Below are 21,754 nucleotides of genomic sequence, written 5' to 3' on the forward strand. Positions count from 1 at the left end.
CCACGCTACCAAATTGCTGTATGAGTTCTAGCAATCTTGGAGTGGAGGCTTTTGGGTGCTCTATGTAGAGTATCATGTCATTGGCGAAGAGGGAAAGTTTGACTTCTTCTTTGCCAATTTGAATACCTTTAATGTCTTTTTGTTGTCTGATTGCTGAGGTTAGGACTTCCAGTACTATGTTGAATAGTAGTGGTGAGAGTGGACATCCCTGTCTTGTTCCTGATCTTAGGGGAAAGGCTCCCACTGCTTCCCCATTGAGAATGATATTTGCTGTGGGCTTTTCGTAGATGGCTTTTAAGATGTCTAGGAATGTTCCCTCTATCCCTACACTCTGAAGAGTTTGGATCAGGAATGGATGCTGTATTTTGTCAAATGCTTTCTTTGCATCTAATGAGAGGATCATATGGTTCTTGGTTTTTCTCTTGCTAATATAATGAATCACATTGATTATTTTACGAGTGTTGAAACAGCCTTGCATCTTTTGCTGATATGATGAATCACATTGATTGTTTTATGAGTGTTGAACCAGCCTTGTGTCCTGGGGATAAATCCTACTTGGTCATGGTGAATAATTTTCTTAATGTACTGTTGGATCCTATTGGCCAGTATCTTGTTGAGAATTTTTGCATCCATGTTCATCAGGGATATTGGTCTGTAATTCTCCTTTTTGGTGGAGTCTTTGTCTGGTTTTGGAATTAAGGTGATGCTGGCCTCATAGAACGAATTTGGAAGTACTCCATCTCTTTCTATCTTTCCAAACAGCTTTAGTAGAATATGTATGGTTTCTTCTTTAAACGTTAGCTAGAATTCCCCTGGGAAGCCATCTGGCCCTGGACTTTGGTGTCTTGGGAGGATTTTGATGACTACTTCAATTTCCTCCCTGGTTATTGGCCTGTTCAGGTTTTCTATTTCTTCCTGTTCCAGTTTTGGTAGTTTGTGGCTTTCCAGGAATGCATCCATTTCCTCTAGATTGCCTAATTTATTGGCGTATAGCTGTTCATAATATGTTTTTAAAATCGTTTGTATTTCCTTGGTGTTGGTAGTGATCTCTCCTTTCTCATTCATGATTTTATTAATTTGAGTCTTCTCTCTCTTCATTTTAATAAGGCTGGCTAATGGTTTATCTATCTTATTAATTCTTTCCAAGAACCAACTCCTGGTTTTGTTGATCTGTCCCAGAGTTCTTCTGGTCTTGATTTCATTGAGTTCTGCTCAAATCTTTATTAACGCTCTTCTTCTGCTGGGTGTATGATCTATTTGCTGTTTTTTCTCTAGCTCCTTTATGTGTAAGGTTAGCTTTTGTATTTGAGTTCTTTGCAGTTTTTGAATTTGAATGGATGCTTGTATTGCGATGTATTTCCCCCTCAGGACTGCTTTTGTTGCATCCCAAAGATTTTGAACGGTTGTATCTTCATTCTCATTAGTTTCCATGAATAACCAGTCTTATGGCAGAATGAGAAGAGAAGACAAGTATACTGGGGGTCCCTTTTACAGATTCTTCCAATGTCATGTTCCACTTCCAGTAATGTCCATGAAACACACTACATAAATGCCACGGCCAGTGTGCATCCCTAATTTGGATGTGTTCATGTTCCTGCTTGTTTGCATTTATTTTATGGGTAGCATTGAAGATGAAGATGAATAATAAAAACAAATAGAAAATAATAGTCTCTTTTATTGACTCTTTTCAAATGAATAGGCATCAAAATATATAGGAACTTTTAAAAGTTTGAGTATTTTTAGTAGAGATCTTTTTCTTTTCTTCATAAAAATTCATAACTTTAACAGGACCTTTTTCTAGTTTTGCCTTAGAGGCATCTTATGTGGATGTTGGGTTGTCAGTATGCCAGAAAACATGCCAGAATTTAAAAGTGTGAGGTTTATTCTACAGTTGGCTAGAAAACTGGATGCTGTAGAATAATATACCAAAGAGCTAGGTGTTGACTTTGGATTATAGAATGTAATCCACTCCTTGGAGTGATACTTGAAAGTGTTAGGACATTTGGAAAGGACACTTTCACCATGGGTATGGGTCCTATAGCATATGTCTGTATGACACTTGCATACCATTTGTAGAGAATAATTTAGTATTTACCCATGATTGCCAAGTATGTTGACATTTTTCCCTCACTGCTCTTCTTAGCCGTTGAAAAGTAAAACTTTTCTCAACTTGCCATTTATCCAGATGCTAATAGAAGGACATGCTTTACTACTGTGTTTAGGTTAAATGAGAGAATCCCAACAGAACTGGCACATGCCTGGTGTTTTACTAGTGGTTTGGTTAAGATCTGCTGATAGGAACAGAACTTGCTAACGCTGCTCAAAGTAGTAGAAGGTTTGTTGTGGATATTTATGTGGAAGGCTATCTGAAGAAAGCTGAATATTAGCCCTCAAGAAAGGTAGAATATGGAAGGTGGTTGGGAATTCAGAGGGTAACTCTAAGGATCTTAGAAGGAGACATTTTTACTTCTTCATTCTTATCCACCACTAAATGAGTATAGCCAGGGCTACCAATTACACGCTTCCATGTAAGCCATAAAAATGCTGTTCCCTGAGATAGGTAGTACATAACTTGCAAGGCCACATTCTGTGGCCTGGCCATAGTGACCATTGTCTTCTCAGTCATCCAATTGGAATTTTCTCTATCTCTGCTACACTTTCTTATGACTCACTCTCAATTGGAAAATGACATTGCAAGCCTCTAATTTATGAACTTACAAGGTCAGTTCCATTCTTACCCTGTCTTTAATTCACTTCCATGGAAGAGAATCCTTTTACCTCCATTCTACCTTTAAGTCAGGCCACATCGTAGATTCTTGATCAACTAATGGTTGACTGCCCTTGAATCAGGACCCCATCCCAATCCAGTCATCTATAATTGAGTTGAAAAAGGGAAGGCATTCAAGAGAAAAAGGGTATAAAACATAGTAGCTTAATAGCATTTCAACACAGGCTTTGTGTAGGTTGATTTCCCTCAAATGAGACTATAGACAGAGTAGGAAATAGACTTGACATTTTTAGAAGTGTTGTTTCTTAATGTACAGTTGATTTAACCATTGCATGGTGGAGGCCTAACTCTCCTTGGGCCATGATATAAATTTTTTCCATGGTTGCAGCTGACACCAGGTAAAGCCAACCCACTGAATTTTGATTCATAATCGATAACATAGAAGCCAAATTACTCCCTTTGAAAAGACGGATGATTGCATGGTGAGAAGCTCAGGAGCATTAGGGTACAGCCCGGCAGACAACTATAATAGAATAAGATCAAGCAGAAGCTTGGCTGAAAGATTCAAAGTACAGCCTGTGGGGCAGCCCAGGTGGCTCAGCGGTTTAGCGCTGCCTTCAGTCCAGTGCCTGATCCTAGAGATCCGGGATGGAGTCCCACGTCAGGCTCCCTGCATGGAGCCTGCTTCTCCCTCTGCCTCTCTCTCTCTCTCTCTCTCTCCTCCATAAATAAATAAATAAAATCTAAAAAAAAAAAAAAGTACAGCCTGTGAATCTGTAGCTACTTAGACACTTCACATGAAAATCAAAGAATCCAATCTTGATTTAATCAGTGTTGTTGCCACACATAAGTTTTCCCGGTGCTATAAAGGTTAAAGAATCACTAAACAAGGAGGCAGAACAAAAATTGAAGACAAAATTTTCCTTAGAAAACCCTGTCTCTGTCCTTGATTTCCCACAGTCTACAAGGCTCCATGAATAATTTTGTCAGATTTAGAGGTTTTGTGTTGCTTTTCTTGATCAATCTGGCCTATAAAATACTGAAAACTTATTTAAGTATATGTTATGAAATATATTTAATCAGGTGTACTTTGGGGGAAAAAGGGCCCTAGATGGGGGCTACTCATTGTTTAGCTGGAAGCTGTTTTCCTGCTACATTTCTTATCCCATCTTTAATATCTGCCTTCATCTCTGTATTTCAGAATCACCACAACTGCAGCATGCATGATGGACTTGAGAAGATACCCCTTGGACGAGCAGAACTGCACACTGGAAATTGAAAGCTGTGTGTATCTGTACTTCTTTTTCATTCACTGTATTTTAGGCCTTGTCATTATTTGGCCTCTTCTCCAAGGCATTTATAATTTTCTTGCCATAGTTTTTAACTATCTTAAAGATGGGAGGTTTAATCCTCTGCTTTGCAAATTATGTTGTCATGAGAGAGACAGAGACAGAGACTCAGTTCCCCACTCTAATCTGATTAAGAGAGTCTGCTTGCTGTGCTGAAATATAAGAAAGCAAACGCTCCTCATCTTGATCCATTCAGTGAGAAGAGAACAAACACTGAGATGCAATTTTCTCACAATAGGCTTCATCACACATGAATGGCTATATTCCTGGGAACCTGGGCAACTGGAGTAAAACTTATTTCCCATCAGGAACTCAGCTTTACAAGCAGGCTATTCCTGCATTTTGGCAACTTTCTCAATTTGAAGAGTATTCAGATGCTTTATTGATAATTCAGTGTTGCATACTTCTTAGGGATAAGAGCTGCATCTTTATTATCTAACAAACCAGGGTCCTGCCTGCTACCTGAACTACATCTCCTGGCATATCCAGGTGTTGCTGTTGCTGTTGTCACTTATCCTGGTTTCTCATAGATTGGTTTATAATGTCTCAATTGGATTTAGTCTTGTCTATTTTATATGGATTTCTTTGAAGGGAATGGTAAATGACTACAGTGTTACTTGATGCATTTGTGGTGATAAGTGAGTATAAATTGTAAACATACTGGGAAGCTGTGCTCAATGTAGGCCAGAGTTTTCATCCCATATAGAGCTGGCCTTACTGTGCCCCCTTACTTCCACTCTACATCACTGTTAAGTTTTCTGAAAGCTGTGTTTTCAGAAAGTAAGGGACATGAGATCATGTCAAGTGATGCATAATGGAATCATCTGTAGAGGTTTAGCATATGGGATAGAAAGCTCAGAAGAAAGATGATGATTTCCTAATAGTTGAAACACTGTCTTAGAAATTAAGTGGAGTCTGTGTAGCCAGAAGGTACAAATACCAGTGAGGTTATAGAAAGTTTCAGGAAGGCAGATTTGTGACCTAAGTAAGGAAGCAACTTCTACTCCAAATGTCTGGACACATATTGAGTAGTCTCAGAGAGTACAGATTCTGTTACTATGATGTTTGAACTGAAGGGGATGATAGGTAGGAAGGTCTATTATCAAAGAGATTTCCTCAGAAAGTGTGAGGCCACTTGTCTTCAGAGAATCTGTAGTTAAAGCATTTGAGTGGAAGAAAGGGTTTTCTGGTGATCTGACTACACACATATGCAAAAGGTTTTATTTAAGTCAAGATGGAAATGTGAGAAAGTGTGAGCCCCTACACAAGGGGGAGGCACACAAGCCCTCGGCACAGTATGCTGGTTTGAGCCACAGCCAGAAGACCAGTGGTGCTGGGCTGGGTGAGCAAGGGAGAGGGAGTGGATGTACATAGAATCCTGTAGATTCTTGGCATCCTAGTCAGAAGTCTGAACTTGTTTCACTAATGTGTTTGGAAACATTTGAGGGATTTAAGCAGATAAGTGGCTTGATAAGATATATGCATTTAGAATAATTGCCATGGCTGCCAGATGAGAATGGAATGTCAGGAAGTCAGAGGGAAGGTAGGAGACAGAAACTAACCACCATGATCCAGGGAGAGAGTGTAGCAGATGGAACAAAGGAGATGACATTTGCCACAGAGAGCAATCATCCCCATAGCTTTGGTCTATTTGTCAAATATGGAGTGTCTGCCTTATGCTGTATTGTGCATTCAAATCAAAATGTCCATTATACTGATAGGGTATTTTTCTCTAGGTGTGAGTTTTAATCAACCTTACTGATAAAGTTGATCGAATCCCTTAGAAGACTCTTGGGTGCTACAAGAAATGTCAACCTTTATTGTCCTGTTTCTTCATTCTGAAGAAGCATTGATTGATTGATTACCAAGTGAATATGAACACCGTGCTAAGAGCTGGACTTGGAGCTATAATCCAGCAAATAAACCCTCCTCTTTTAAGGGCCAAGAGTATCCCAACAAAAGGCATTTCTATAGATGGCAAACCTCATAGCCAGGAATACCTGATGAAGCCATCCAACAATGCCAAGGAGGACACTATTTTGCCCATAGTTTCTTTTTTTTAAAGATTTTATTTACTTAATGATGAGAGACAGAGACAGAGAGGCAGAGACACAGGCAGAGGGAGAAGCAGGCTCCTTGCAGGGGGCCCGATGTGGGACTTGATCCCAGGATCCCAGGATCACGACCTGAGCCAAAGGGAGATGCTCAACCACTGAGTCACTCAGGCGTCCCTCCTTGAGAGTTTCTGATATTATCAAACCTTGATTGGTTAAATTCACTCTCAGTGTTTTAACTTTTCCATAGCTTTTCAGAGGAGTTGCCTTTCCAGAATTCTTTATACTTGAGTTTTCACTTTTTCCTTAGAACTGTCATCTTCAGTTAATATATATATTTTAAATTTATTTCTATGCAATGCCCAGTCCAACTCTACAATTAGGATTTGCAAACAAAATTCTGGTCAGAGCATTCAGCCTCCCAAGTTCTTTTCAGAACAGGTACCAAAAATATTCAAAAGTTAGTTCTTTGATGACTTTTTTTCTCATAGGTGAGCACATGTAACAAATCTAAACTTCAAATGTGAGCAAGCTGTTATTTCATCTTATCAGTTTTATTAGTTATAGTTTCTTTAGCCTTGCATAAATAAAATGATGATTTCTTTATTTCTGCCATGTCCCTGCTTTCTCTCCTGGCAGATGGCTATACTACAGATGACATTGAATTTTACTGGCGTGGTGGCGATAAGGCTGTCACTGGAGTGGAGAGGATTGAGCTCCCACAGTTCTCTATTGTGGAGCATCGTCTAGTCTCAAGGAATGTCGTCTTTGCCACAGGTGAGTCCTGTGTCCACTCACTGGCTGAGTAGGCAGTGATGGTTTCCTAATGAAACTGTCAAACTGACTTATAGCATTGGGTCACCAAAGATATACCACCATCAATAATTGATCATGTTAGGTATTCCTTTTCTCTGTATCTAAAGGGATTGATAAGCTTTGATGGGAAGGAAAGATCACCTGACAAGGAGATGTACTCAAGGGCTGATTATTGAGAAGTTAAAAAACTAAGAGTAAATTTAACCAATGCATGTTTAGACAGTCTCATCTCTGGACAGTTTGGAGGCCATTGATGACCTTGGAGGTAAACAGGAAGGTAGGAAAGTAGGGAGGAAGGAAGAAGATCTGAGGAAGTGGTGTTGTTCTCCTCCCAGAAATAAGAGACTTTCTCCCCACTTCTAGGGTAGCAGTTACCCTGGTGGTCCAAGAAGTTGGCCCACCCTCAGTTAGGGATGCCTCTTGAAACATGATCATCTCCTGATACTATCTGGTTAAAGTTGCCCTGGCCTAGGTTTCATTGTCACCTTTGTTTCAGTTGTCTAAAGACGAGAAGGTATGTTCTGCTCTCCTGTCTGTCCTTGCTGAGGTTTTATTAAATTGCAACTATATGTATTTTAATTTGTGCAGTGCTTTCTTGTTACCTTTGCATTCCTGTTGAGTGCCATATATTGTAATTGAGATCAGAAGTAAAAGTGCTTTGTAAATTGTAAAGTATTATAAAGACTACAAACTCAGAGTTGAAATGCTAAATATAGGCAGAGCTGGAACCTCCCACCTCAGCTTTCTCCTATCAATATTGGTTGAACAATAACAAGTAGTTGGCAGTTAGCTTTAGTCTTATGAAGCATTCATGAAGCCCAAGGAAGGCCTGCTCTCTCTTCCTGTTGCCTCTGACTAGAATGCCTGTGACCCACAATCACCTATTTCCCCTTCACTTGGTCACCTCCAACTCATTCCTTAGCTTTATCTAGATGCTACTTCCTCTGGGAAGGCTTTTTGACCCTGGTGTCCTGCACACCTGCACACTGCCTCCCCAGGCTCAGTTAAGTGGCTATGGTGCATTCCGAATATGCTGCACTTACCTTCGTCTAGCTCTGCTGTGCCTCTCTCCTCAAAGATACATCTCCATTAAGAGGGTCCTGCCCTAGTCACAGTTTAGCTTTATCCCCATGTTGTATAATGCCTGACATGACCTAGGCATACAGCAATTGTCCCTGAGTAAATGAACAATGAGTCAAGAGCCAGCTTCCCTCTTCTCCACCCCAGCCTTTAAGAACCAAAGGGACATGCCAAGTATAGACAAAAGTCTGAATATTTAAGACATCAATCAAGGCCATTTTTATGCAGTGCCACTTTATTCTTTGTTGCAAGAGGTGCTACAACTATCCCTGTAGTCTCCAGAGGTACTCACCTGGATGGGCAGTAAAATCCAGCAAATATATGAGGTTACAATTAAGGAATGCTTTCTACAACCAAGAAATTTGCCATGTAATGCATTAGATAAAATGATTTACCTCTTCTAGAACTGGGATTTAAACTTGCATGCTCCAGGTGGTATGAGCAGAAGGTCTGTTCAGAGTGTAGGGGCAGTATTCCTTTGATGGAATTAAATGCCCATGTCTGCCTTGGTCTTGAAAAATCACTGTTGTGGCCATTAGTGTGCTGCCATGAGGATCTCTTATTGCATTTTTATGCAACCTCATCAGAAAGCTGGATGAGGTGTGTGTGGAGGGTGCATTTCTTCCACGGGAAAATGCAACCACTTAGAATGGCCTTCCTGAATCCTCCACCTCAAAACCAGTCAGGGACAATTTTTTTTTCGAAGTGCAGTCTTTGCCTTTCTTTGAAGTATTTACATGGTAGAAAATATCCCACATATATCTGGAAAAATAGATACTACAGATGTGGGGAATAATAGTTAAACTATGCATAGAGCCATCAGCACATCAGAGTGTAGTATGTCTTCTTCCTGGCACTTACTAAGTTCTGACATTTGCAAGATATAAGCCAGGGATTCCATAGCAGTTACAAACCTCTCAAACCTTCAAAGAGGTTTATATTTTATATTGTATGTCAACTGTACTTCAATAATAACTTTTTAAAAAAGAACTTACAGTTCATAATTATTCTAATTGGCCTATTCATAAAAAGTGGCATAAGCCATGTGGTTTAAAATTTATTTTAAAATTAAATATGGCACGGATTTCTTTCCCTTGCCACAAGTGTTCTGAATTAATGAGACTTTGATCAGTCAACTGGATTGAAGAATTCTCTAGCCTGACAGAATTCTCAAAAAGGGGGTTGAATAAGAACAAATGCCATGGAGGTGTATTTGGAGCAGACAGAGTCTGTGATGAGGATTCAATGTGATTCTCTCCACCTCTACTTTGGCCCGGAGGTAAACATGGGGCAGGCACATAGGTCTTCAGGACAATGTGTGGAGGCGAGCCTCGACTCAGGAAGCAAGCAAGGCAGATAGAGTGCAAGATTTCGGGAGATGTTCATTCTCAGTATCATGCAAGTGAGATTTTGTGCTTTATCCTCCTTGCCCTTATCCTGCCCATTTGGGGGCTGTAAAGATGGCAAGGATTTTAAAAACTAGTCTTTTTATGCTTTATCTTAAATGATCATTTTCTACACTTTTATGTATTTATATTATAAAGAGTTTTACAAAACAGGTGAGTTGAGTACATAGCTGGAATGACAAATAATGTCCACAGTATCCGTCTTTAGAGTCTATGCCACTCTCTCCTTAATATGTCTGCTAATGGGCCATGTGTTCTTGATGACCACTGTTTTATGCAGGTTTTTAAAAACTGATATTGGGATCGGAGGCAGCCTCCAAATTCCTAATCCAAGGCCCCAAAATCATTTCATTCAACACCCAGAAATCTTTGGTGGCAGGAAATGTGCCTCTGCCTTCCTGTTCACCTGCACTTTGCTGCTAGATAAGTAATACCATTTTCATGAAACCATTACTCAATTCCGTCACTTTGATGTGGCCTTTGTCTGCAGCATAGGATTCAGGCTCCTTCACCTTGAATACACATGTAGCATCAACCTGTCCTCCTCAGTTTAGCTCACAATGTCCCCAGCACGAAGATGTCATCATAGTTGTCATATCTAACTCTTTCTCTCTCCTCCATGCATATACTACTGCATTATGCCCAAAGACTTTTGTTTCTGATACAGCCCACATTTGACATATTTTCTTCCCATTTTTCCTCTCCAAATCCAGGACGTTTTCAATGGACCGTTCAAACCTGTCCACTTGGCTTTCCTTAAAAGGGTCTATCAGTTATCATTTTCCTTTGGAAAACTTTGAATTACACATTGACTGTACCATTCCTTTATCAGCTGTCAAACATTATTAATTTCTGTCAAATAATATTACCCTCATTTTCATATATGTAAGGCATGCAATAACGATCTTCTGAATTAATTTATTGACTCATAACCAGGTGCTCAAGATTTTCACAAAATGCCCAAACCCCAAATATAGATTCTTCTTGAAAATCAAAGAGAAAAAGAAAATAAATTATTCTCATTAGGCTCATTATTATGTCATTCACTATTTCAATCTACTAGATTTCTTGGAAGGTCCTGGATCTATGACAAATATTCCTTCTTGATCCAGAATTATATTTAAATTTTTTATTAAAGTATAATTCACACATTGTTACATTAGTTTCAGATGTACAACATAATGATTTGACAGCTCTCTATACATTATGCTATGCTTGCCACAAGTGTAGCTACCATCTGTCACAGTACAACGCTACTATAATAGCATTGACTATACTCCCGATGCTGTACCTTTCATCACTGTGACTTATTCATTCTATAACTGGAAGTTTGTACCTCCTACTCTCCTTCAGCTATTTTATGCATCCCCTACACCCTCGACCTCTGGCAACCATTAGTTTGTTCTCTGTATATATGTGTCTGTTTCTGCATTGTTTTTACATTTGTTTTGTTGTTAGATTTTACATATACATGAATCATATGGTACTTGTCTTTCTCCGTTTGACTTATTTCACTTGGCATTATAACCTTTAGGTCCATCCAAAGTGTCACAAATTGCAAGGTCTCATACTTTTTATTGATCGAGTTTATAAAGTGAGTACTCAAATTATTCTTTGGCACCTGCAGTCTATAGGATGATGCCAAACCTGAAAACATGTATGAATAGGCTTTCTAAGAAAAAGGAAGCTGGAATAAAAAGGATAGAGAAGGACAAGAAACAATGCAAAGGGGGATCCTCACCCTCCTGCAGCTTGTTACCTACATGTGAGATGACGTGGCATTTTCTTTCTGTCTTAACCATTAAAATAAAAATGTATTTACTATAGTCAATGTATTTCTATTTAATGTGTCATCTACTTCTGTAAGAACCCATTAGGGATCTATGATAAAATTGCAGGAAATATTGAAAATGTATTTTTAAAGTAAGTACAAAACTAGATTAGTCTTTGAAATTCTTTTGATTGAAATCTGAAAAGATATTGGCCTTCCACATAAGCCTTTAGGAGTAATGTAAGAAATTTTTACTGAACTTAACTTTGAAGCCTGCTCTCAATTGATAATCCTTAACATTTAAAAGTTAGGGTTTGAAAAATTCTCTCAAAAATACTCAACAAAGCAAATGTTATATCATCACATTCTAATTACTGAAATTAAATCAGTGATTCAAACAGGAATTTCAATAAAGAAAAGATTTTCATTCTTTTATCCAATTTCTGTTTAAACACAATAAATATACATGTGTTTACTGAAGTATTTGGGATCTTCCAGAAATATATGGCTGAATGTCTTTAAAGAAAACAGATCCCAATTCATTAAAAAATATGTGAGAATTTTAAGTAAATTGTCAAACTCCAGTTTTAAGGACTTCTGAAAGACTTCAACTACACAAGACATTCTTAGGAAAAGTTAGAGTTTTTCTCATGCTTTATTTTTTCTATACAAAGGCATATAGATCATTTTTTCTTTTTTACTTTAATGATAACTTTTATAACTTTTCTGTATGAGCACACATAGATAAACACTTAAAACATAAATGTAGGGACGCCTGGGTAACTCAGCGGTTGAGCCTCTGCCTTTGGCCCAGGGTGTGATCCTGGGATCCCAGGATAGAGTACCACATCGAGCTCCCCACAGGGAGCCTGCTTCTCTCTCTGCCTGTGTTTCTGCCTCTCTCTCTGTCTCTCACAGAAAAATAAAATCTTTTTTAAAAAGCATAAACGTGGGGGGCCCTGGGTGCCTCAGTGGTTTAGCGCCTGCCTTCAGCCCAGGGCGTGATCCTGGAGACCCGGGATCGAGTCCCGCTTTGGGCTCCCTGCGTGGAGCCTGCTTCTCTCTCTGCCTATCTCTGCCTCTCTCTCTCTCATTCTGTGTCTCTCATGAGTAAATAAATATATAAAATATTTTTTAAAAAAAGCATAAACGTAGAGGTAAGTGAATTATCAGAAAGTGAACAATCATATAACTGCAATTAGTTAAAAAAATAGAATGTTATCAGAACCCCAAAATCCTCACTATGACTTCTAATTGCTTCACCTTCTCCTTCTCAAAGGAAACCACTGTCTTGTTACAATATAGTTAATATTGTGTTTTTGAACCTTATTTAATGGCATAATAGTGAATTAATTTTTGACTGTCTTCTTTAACTGAACATTGTGTTTATGAAATCCATCCATGTCACTGTATTCATTTATTTTTGTTGTTATATTACAGTGCAAGTATACCACATTTTGTTTATCCACTCTACTGCAGGTGATTATTTAAGACTAATGCTACAAGGAGCATTCTTTCACTTGGCTTTTTCTTTTCTTTTCTTCTCTTTTCTTTTCTTTTCTTTTCTTTTTTGTAAATTATATGCACACACAAATGTTGAGTGTATACTTGGAACTGTAATTGTGAATGTTCAAGCTTAATGATTATGCCATACTGTTTTCCAAACTGGTTTTACCAATTTGCATTCATACCAGTAAGACATTAGTGTTTCTTCTGCCCCACAACCTTGCTAGCATTTCACATGGAAGTCACTTGCTGGGTGTTAGGTGATATTTTGTGGTTTTAACTTACATTTTTCTGAGTAATAGTGAGATTGAGCACCTTTCCTTATTGGTTATTTGGTGATCTTCTTTTGTAAATCACTTGTACAAGTCTCTATTGTGAATTATTTCTCATTAATTTATTTGAGTTATTTTTACATTTTAGATGCAAGTTTGTTATAGGTTACAGTATGTTGCAAAAATGTACTTTTTTACATGGAGACCTATAGTCTACCTGCAATTGATTTTTGTGAGTGATGTGGAGTATGGATCAGGTTTATTATTTTCCATACCACCATTGCTTTTCAGCAACATATTTGTCATAAATTGTTTGTATGTACATAGATCTGCTTTTGTACCATGGGTTTATTTATCCATCTCTGTACCCCTTATCTCACAGTGTTAGTTACTGAAGATTTAAGTAGAGCAGATACTTTATTTACTATTTACTATCAACTTTACTATTTACTCTTTATTTACTATTGACTTATTTTGCGCCCTTTACATTTCCTTGTAACTTTTATCATCAGATCATTAATTTTCACCTTGAAAATGGTCTGGCTTTTTGTTAGCAATGCATTAATGAATTTGGTGAAAAGGCACATGGTTATAATTTTTCCAATCCGTATATATATTTTATCTCCATTTATTTAGATCTTCTTTAATTTGTAGTAATAACATTTTAGGGTTTTCTGTATAGAAATCTTGCACCCTTTTGTTTCACTTCTCTAGATGTTTGATGTTTTCTAATGTGATTACAGATGGCAAAAATTTCTAACATTGTTTCTTGTTTGTTGCTAATGTGTAGGAAAACAAAGATTTCTTATTGAACAACCTTGCTAACGTGTTTGTTACTAATGATAATTTATTTTTTTAAATTTATTTATTATTGGAGTTCAATTTACCAACATATAGCATAACACCCAGTGCTCATCCCATCAAGTGCCCCCCTCAGTGCCCGTCACCCAGTCACCTCCACCCCCCACCCACCTCCCTTTCTACCACCCCTTATTCGTTTCCCAGAGTTAGGAGTCTCTCATGTTCTGTCTCCCTTTCTGATATTTCCCACTCTTTTTTCTCCTTTCCCCTTTATTCCCTTTCACTATTTTTTATATTCCCCAAATGAATGAGATACTTTATCTAAAATGGTCTTTTTACCTCTTAAGACTAATGCTACTAGGAGCATTCTTTCACTTGGCTTTTGTGCCGTAGAGACTTTTGTGCATTTTGACTCACTATTTCCTCATTCTAACTTACATACGCTATTGTCATTATGTCTATAATTTCATAGATATTTACAACCCTGTGTGATACTATTATTGTTGTTAAATATTCACTTAGATATAATTATAAATGTCCTCTTTTCTTTATTATTCATTCTTCTTCTTCTATCCCAAGTAACTATCTGTAAATGTTTCTTTCTGCCCAAAGAACTTTTTTTCCTAAAAAACATTTTTAAAATATTTTCTTTAGTCTGAGTCTCATGATCTCAAATTTCTTCTAGTTTTTTTTTTTTTTTAACTGTTTATGACCTAGGTCATATCTTCTTATAGGATGGTTCTAGAAATTTAGGTTGGCAGATTTTTTTTTTCCATTTTAAGATATTATTTCCTTGTCTTTGGCTTCCACCCTTCTATTGAGAAGATCTTTGTTGGTCTAATTGGTGCTTTTAGATTAATCTGATTATCTTCCGCCTCTAGGATTTTTTTTAATTTTTTTCTCTTTGTTTTATTTCATTGGTAATTATGATTAACTGGGATTTGTAGACCTTCCTGAATCTTTGGCTTCAAGTCTTCTAGCACTTTTGAAGCATTCTTAGACATCATTGTCTTTGCTCTAGTCTCTTTCTCTATTTTTCATCTAGGATTCCAATTTTAATTCCAATTTTACAATTCCATTATTGGATCTTCTCATTATATCTTCTGTATATCTCATTCTCCCTTTTGAAATTTTTATTTTATTTTCTCTTCATGTTCACTCTCGAAATTTTCTTCTGATGTATCTTTCAGTCCAAAAGTGTTCTCTTCATTTGTGTTTAATCTGTTATTATTCCCCATGGGGAAATTATGGATAAAATGCAAAGTCTATGATGATGTCTTCTTTCTTCAGAGAGGATCTATGCTTACCTCTGTGAGACAGCTGGAGGCATTAGCAATCTAGGACAGTAATTCTGAGTTTAGATTCAGTCCTTTTGTATGTGTTAATCCTTCTGGTTTACATCTTGGTTAGAACTCTGGAATCCCTACTTGATGTTCTCTGTCCCTAGTGTCTGCTGTTGGTCCATGAATCTGTCAAATGTCTCACTTAGCTTCTCATCTTTTTCTTCTAGAAAATACATGTTTCATACCTGAAATGTGGCTCACTTTTCTGTTTCTTTTTTCTCCTAGACCCTGGCCCATATTATTACTGGCTTGCTATTTCTCCAATGTCTTTAGGGAGATGGATTTAAATTTTGTCCGTTTTCTTCTAGTTGTTTCCTGTGGAAATGTTACATATTTCATAATACTCAAATATCATGAGGTTTTTTTTCTACTCCTCTTTATTTTTTCAGGAAAGAAGTACACTTGTTTTGATATTTAATTCTTACTTAGTTCAGACTATTAATACATGAGAATAAAAAAGAAAACAATTAGGATACATTTTGCAATCACATTTTGGAAAATCTAATTCTGTATTTTTCCAATAACATTATGTAGAGGAAACACTTAGCCCAAACAGTGTGCTCTTGAAGAGGTGCTCTAAAGCTCAAAGGAGGTCTGAGTCCTTGGTTGTAACAATAAAAAGCTATGGGGAGAAAAAAGCAAAGCACTTGAATTAGCAGTTGGTAAGAGAATCAAGTTCAAAGAAATATTACATTAAATTTATTTCAAAATAAATATATCCAGCTAATAATCAAAGAGCTCCTTAAATATCACTCTAGAAATCAGGTTGAGACTTCATCCTTTGTATTGGTCTTTTTTTTCCTTTGTTTTGGTCTTAAAGGTATATTTTACTGACCAGCAAAATTTGGGATATGTTTTACCAAACTTGAAATTTGCTTCTAACTTTTTAGTTTTGTGTGAGCTAAATGAGACTGAAGTTTTTGCTAGATACATGAAAAACAGATTATTTAATATGCTTCTTTAGTTATGTGGCATTTTTATTTTTCTTCCCTTTTTTTCTGGGGTACATTTGGACTGATATCTTCTGGCTTCATTCCAAAATACTTCTGCCAAGATTAAGACAAAGAAAAAGAGAAGGATCCCAAAATGAATGATAGTGAAACATTTCTCTTAAGATATGTGAATTTTCTATTTTTCAAAAATCAATTTTCACAATACTATTTTGCTTTTCATTAATGGTTATGGCAAATTACAAGTATTTTTAAAGTGTGTATGTCACACTGTTAATAGATCCACTTAATTTTTTCTAAAGTCCACTGTTAATTCCATGCTTCAGTAAACTAAAGCCCTGTCTGTGATCAAATAGTTTCCATTGGGTTGGTAAATAATATCTACTATAGGTCTAGAGAAAGTATTATGTAAAACATTAAAAGAAGGAATTATCATCTCGATCCTATTTATAATGTGATTTAACCTTAGATTCTAGAGACAAATTCCCATTCTCTTTTTCCCCCATTGACTATTGTTAGAAGGGTTCTAAGAGACAATTCACTTGTGCTTCCTAGCCAATGCTAATCCTTTAGTCCAAAATGGTGGGACCAGAGCAAGCTTACTCTCAATGCTAAATGAAACCTTAGCACTGCTATGAAATCATTTTCCTTTACTGGCTCCTGACCTATGAAACATTTCTCATGACGTAAGCCAGATTTCTTCAGAAATTGATTGCCCCACACCTCCTTTGCAAAAATAATTCTTGGCTACCTTTATCTTTTGGAATTACTTTTAGAACCTCCAGCACAATTTTTTTTAAATGTTCAGTGGTAAAAAAAAATTTTTAGATTATAGAATCCTGAGCACAGAAGGCACCATAGAGGAAGCAACAGAAAGGAAAAAGCAACTTGTATTTATCAAATGTGTATTGGAGCCACATAGTATGCTTGTTACTTGATATAAATTAAGCCATTTAATTTCCATTAAAATATATGTAGTAGGTATTCTTTGTTCTTTGTAATAGATTTATCTAAAATACTATTTATATACCATGTAGTTCACGCATTTAAATGATACAGTTCAGTGGTTTTAGTGTGTTTACAAAGTTGTATAATCATGACTGTACTCACTTTCAGCATAGTTTCATCAACTCAGAAAGAAACTCCATACCCATTAGCAGGCACTCCTCATTTCTCCCAATCCACTTCCCCTGAATCTGGGCAATCACTAATCCAATTTATGCTTCTGTGGATTTGCCTGTTCTGTGTATTTTATATAAAGAGAATCATACAGTATATGGTCGTTTTGTGACTGGCTTCTTTCACTTAGCATGATGTTTTCAAGGTTCATCCATGTTGTGACATATATAAATAGTTCATTTCTTTTTATTGATGAATAACAAATTCTATTGTATGAATATAACACATTTTGTGTAACCATTCATCAGTTGATGAACATTGATTGAGCTCTTTCCACCTTTTGATACTAAGAATAAGGTTACTCTAAACATTCAAGTACAAGTTTTTCTACAGATATGTTTTCATTTCTCATAAGCATATACTTAGGGGGCTTCGGTAATATGGTAACTATTTTTAACCGTTTTGAAGAACTGCCATACTGTTTTCCAAAGTGATGGCACCATGCAACATTCCCACAAGAAGTACACAAAGGTTCTGATTTCTTTATACCCTCATCGACGCTTGTTATTGTCTTTTTTAAAATTGAAAATAGTTGACACACAAAGTTGCATTAGTTTCAGGTGTACAACCTCGTGATTTCACAGTTCCATACATTATACATTATACTATGGTCACCGCATATGTAACTACCATCTGTCAGCTGTTAACTATATCCCCTGTGTTTTCATCCCTGTTATTTATTTATTCCGTAACTGGGAACCTGTATCCCCCACTGCCCTTCACCCATTTTGCCCATCCACCACACTTCTCCCCTCTGACAACCACCAGCTTAGTCTCTTTATTTATGGGTCTGTTTCTGCAATGTTTGTTTATTTGTTTACTTATTTATTTAGAGGGGTTTTTTTTAGATACCATATATAAGTGAAATCTTACAGTATTTGTTTTTCTCTGTCTGACTTATTTTACTTAGCATAATATCTTCTAAGCCCACACATGTTGCAAATGACAAGATCTATTCTTTTTTATGGCGGAGTAAAATTCCATTATATAAATATATTATACATCTTATATACATATATATACATTGTATGTGTATGAAATATGTATGGTATGGTATATACCAAATATATACCTTCTTTATTTATATATTGATGGGCACTTAGGTTACTTTCATATCTTGGTTATTATAAATAATGTTGCACATGGAGGTTTATCTATCATTTTGAATTAGTATTTTTGTATTCTTTGAATAAGTACCCAGTAGTGGAATTACCAAATAGTGTATTCTGTCTTTTTGATTGTAGTCATCCTAGTGAATGTGAAATGGTATCTCTTTGTGGTTTTGTTTGCATTTCCTCTAATAAGTAATAATGTCAAGCATCTTTTTATGTGATATTAGACACTTTCTTCTTTGGAGATATGTCTATTCAAGTCCTTTGTCCATTTTTAAATTGGATTGTCTTTTTTATAAACATTCTTTATATATTCTAGGTACAAATTCCATATCAGATGTATGATTTGTAACTATTTTCTCCCTTTCTTCAGTTTGTCTTTTTATTTTCTTGATGATTTTCTTTACAGGTTAATAGTCTGTAATTTTTATGAAGTGTAACATCTTTTTTTTCTTTAACCTTGTGATATTCTTGCTCAGGTTAAACACAAGGAAACCGAGGGCCTGATAGGGTAATCAACTTCCCAAAGCAATATTCCCAATAAACCATGAGGCTGAAACTAGATTCTTTAGACACTTCCACTCTTTGCTTCAAAGTCATGTGGTATGACATTCTGATTTTACTGTGGAGAATCAGAAGGAGAATCAATGCCTATTGAAACAATCTGAAAACAATTTTTTGAGCTCCAGTCCTGTTTCTCTCTTTCTCTCTTTCTCTTTCTTCATATATATCCTTCCCTTCATGGATTTTTTTGAACATAAAATAATTAAGAGCACTTGTAATGAGAGCAAGAAAATTCCTAACACTACTTTGAATTTTAGGTTATATTATGATGTGAAAAAGTAGATTATAAATGAATGAGATAGCATGATAAAAACTCAAGAGCAGGGAAGCCTGGGTGGCTCAGTGGTTGAGTGCCTGCCTTCCGCCCAGGCTGTGATCCTGGAGTCCTAGGATCAAGTATCGCATCAAGCTACCTGCGAGGAGCCTGCTTCTCCCTCTGCCTGTGTCTCTGCCTCTGTGTGTGTGTGTCTTTCATGAATAAATAAATAAAATCTTTAAAAAAAAAAACAAAACCCAAGAGCATCACTGAAAGCTCACGAAGCTTCTTAGGCAATGGTGCGAGAGTCCCTCACTGTGGCCACCTTAAAAAGAAAGAGAGATGTGTATAGGTCAGCTTTGTTGCAGTTGCTATAATAGCTTATTACTTTATGGACACATTTAAGTGACTCTCTCCCTCCACAAAGGTGACAAAATACTGTACGTCAACATTTTTTGTGAGTTCTTCAACAATATTAATGCTTTAGAGAGCAATACTAATTTAAGCCAAATTAAATATCCAGAGCCTTGTTTTGGCGTAATTTTTAATGCATCTAGGGAGAAATGGTTGAGATCAGCATCTTCAATAGGTAGTTTTGCCAAGGAAGCCCTGAATGGAACAATGCATTTGTGTTCAGGGACTGTTCCTCTGTCTGTTGGCTCAGCATCTACTTGGGAACCTGACCACATCTGCACTGGCACACAGGCTTTAGGGCGTTTGCATCTTTCTACTGTAATTTTTCAGCTTCTATTGCTGTTTTGAAGGGTATGTCTTGATGTAGCTGACTCACTACCTCTCAACTTTATTAACCACTAGCTATGATCACGTGGAGAGTTTTTCCACAGATACAGCATACATCATGGCGTTTTCCCTGCAGTGTAATGACTTTGTATAACAGAGCTACAAAAAAAGAGTTTTATGTCCTCTTTAAGATGCATATCAAACGGCAAAGGCTTGGCCTAGAACACGTCTCAACATCTCTGAGAATTCTTGTGTTTATTAACATTCTGAGGTCTTTTTCTCATGTCAGATTGAAAGTATTTTCTTCATTTGGCCCAGCTGGATCTTTTACTTTGAAGGTGCTCCTATATCCTTACATCAAAAAAATTTTATTTAAACAAAGAATAGTAGTATCTCAGTTCAAATACCATGAAACTTCTCTTGCATCACCAAATCTCATGCTCTAAAATATTTTTGTATCTCCAGTGTGACTCTTACTTCTGTTTTACCAAGGTTAGTGTGTATGAGTCTCTCTCGACAAGGATTAATTGGAACTAATTGAGAACATAGACTGTTTTCTTTTTAATCTTTGTTGTCTGCTCCAATTTTCATTCCCACCTCTGGAATTATGAGACTGGAATGGATGGGGCATATGATGAAAACCTAAAACTTTTTTTGATTTGAAGTGGCACTTCAATTTCAACAAGTAGAATATATTGCATAATATACATACACATAAGAAAATGATATGTTTCTTAATTCTAAATTCTGTGTTATAAACTCTGTTATTCTAAATTTTGTGGTATATATTGGAAAATTTTCAGAGATTAAGGTCTTTCTGAAATCAGATTAGTATTCCCTTCCTCAAGGTCTATGGTGATCTTCTAAATGTTTGACTATGCATTCATGTCATTGGCCTCCATGGAATTAGGGAAAATTCCCAACAGTGTCAGTTGCACTTTACTGCATAGATATCAATATTTGCCTCTGTTGGAAATAATTTCCCTGAAGATGTTACATTTTGGAAAAGGTTAAAAAGTTGACTTGGAAAATGGAAAGTTGGGGAATATGACAGATTACATTATTAATCAAAAAATATTTGCTGCTCTCTTGTAGGAGTGAACTAAACTGTTCTCTTGTGACATAAAGATTGACAAAAAGACTTGCTCTAGACAAGAAAATGGGAGGGGAAGTAGTGTGGCACGTCTACTACAATATCAAGCAGTGTTCCAGATACTAAGTGGATATGTAGCATAAGGAAAAATAAAATCTTTGTTTTATGCTACTGATATCTGGGGGACCTTTTGTTACTGCAACATAAGCCAACCTATCCTGTTGAATACAAAACTTATTCCAAGTATAGTGGATATAGGGAGACATATCTGAAATAAGAGTAGCAAATTATAAGTGACATATAAAGTATGAGATTGCCATGAAATTGCAAAGTAAGATCCAACATTAAAGTTACTTCAATCAAGATATTGAGCTTGCTAAAGGATATGATATCTAAGATTCAGTAAAGGTATTGAATGTTTTGAGTATTTAACTTGCTAGAGAGTCATATAAACCAAATACTCCTATTTTCATGCAGACAGATGTATTTGTTAATAACCTGTGATAGTTTAAATATTTACATAGTCATCACAGTATATGAAAAATACATCACTTTGCAAACTCTGCCTTCAGCACTGTCCAACTTACCAAGGAAGATCTTGTCTTACTAAATAGTATACTTTTAATAAAAAAAAAAATGACTCAAGAAGGTAATTAATCACTTCCATTTGGAGGAAAGAAGAAAGAATTCATGGAAAAGGTAGCATTTGACCAAGGCTTTGGAGTATGGATAA

At 36.5% G+C, this 21,754-nt stretch overlaps 1 protein-coding gene across 5 annotated transcripts in view; it reads left to right on the forward strand.

The window, feature by feature from the left end:
* GABRB3 (gamma-aminobutyric acid type A receptor subunit beta3) overlaps positions 1–21,754 on the forward strand; it is a 226,065-nt gene that overhangs the window by 180,727 nt on the left and 23,584 nt on the right. For all 5 annotated transcript variants that reach the window (XM_035714122.2, XM_025437407.3, XM_035714121.2 and 2 more), the window contains 2 exons: positions 3,930–4,012; positions 6,771–6,908. In XM_035714122.2, coding sequence (XP_035570015.1) covers positions 3,930–4,012; positions 6,771–6,908 — 221 coding nt within the window. The remainder of the gene's footprint in view (positions 1–3,929; positions 4,013–6,770; positions 6,909–21,754) is intronic.

The sequence above is a fragment of the Canis lupus genome, chromosome 3 (genome assembly GCF_003254725.2).
Source record: "Canis lupus dingo isolate Sandy chromosome 3, ASM325472v2, whole genome shotgun sequence".
Lineage (NCBI taxonomy): Eukaryota > Metazoa > Chordata > Mammalia > Carnivora > Canidae > Canis > Canis lupus.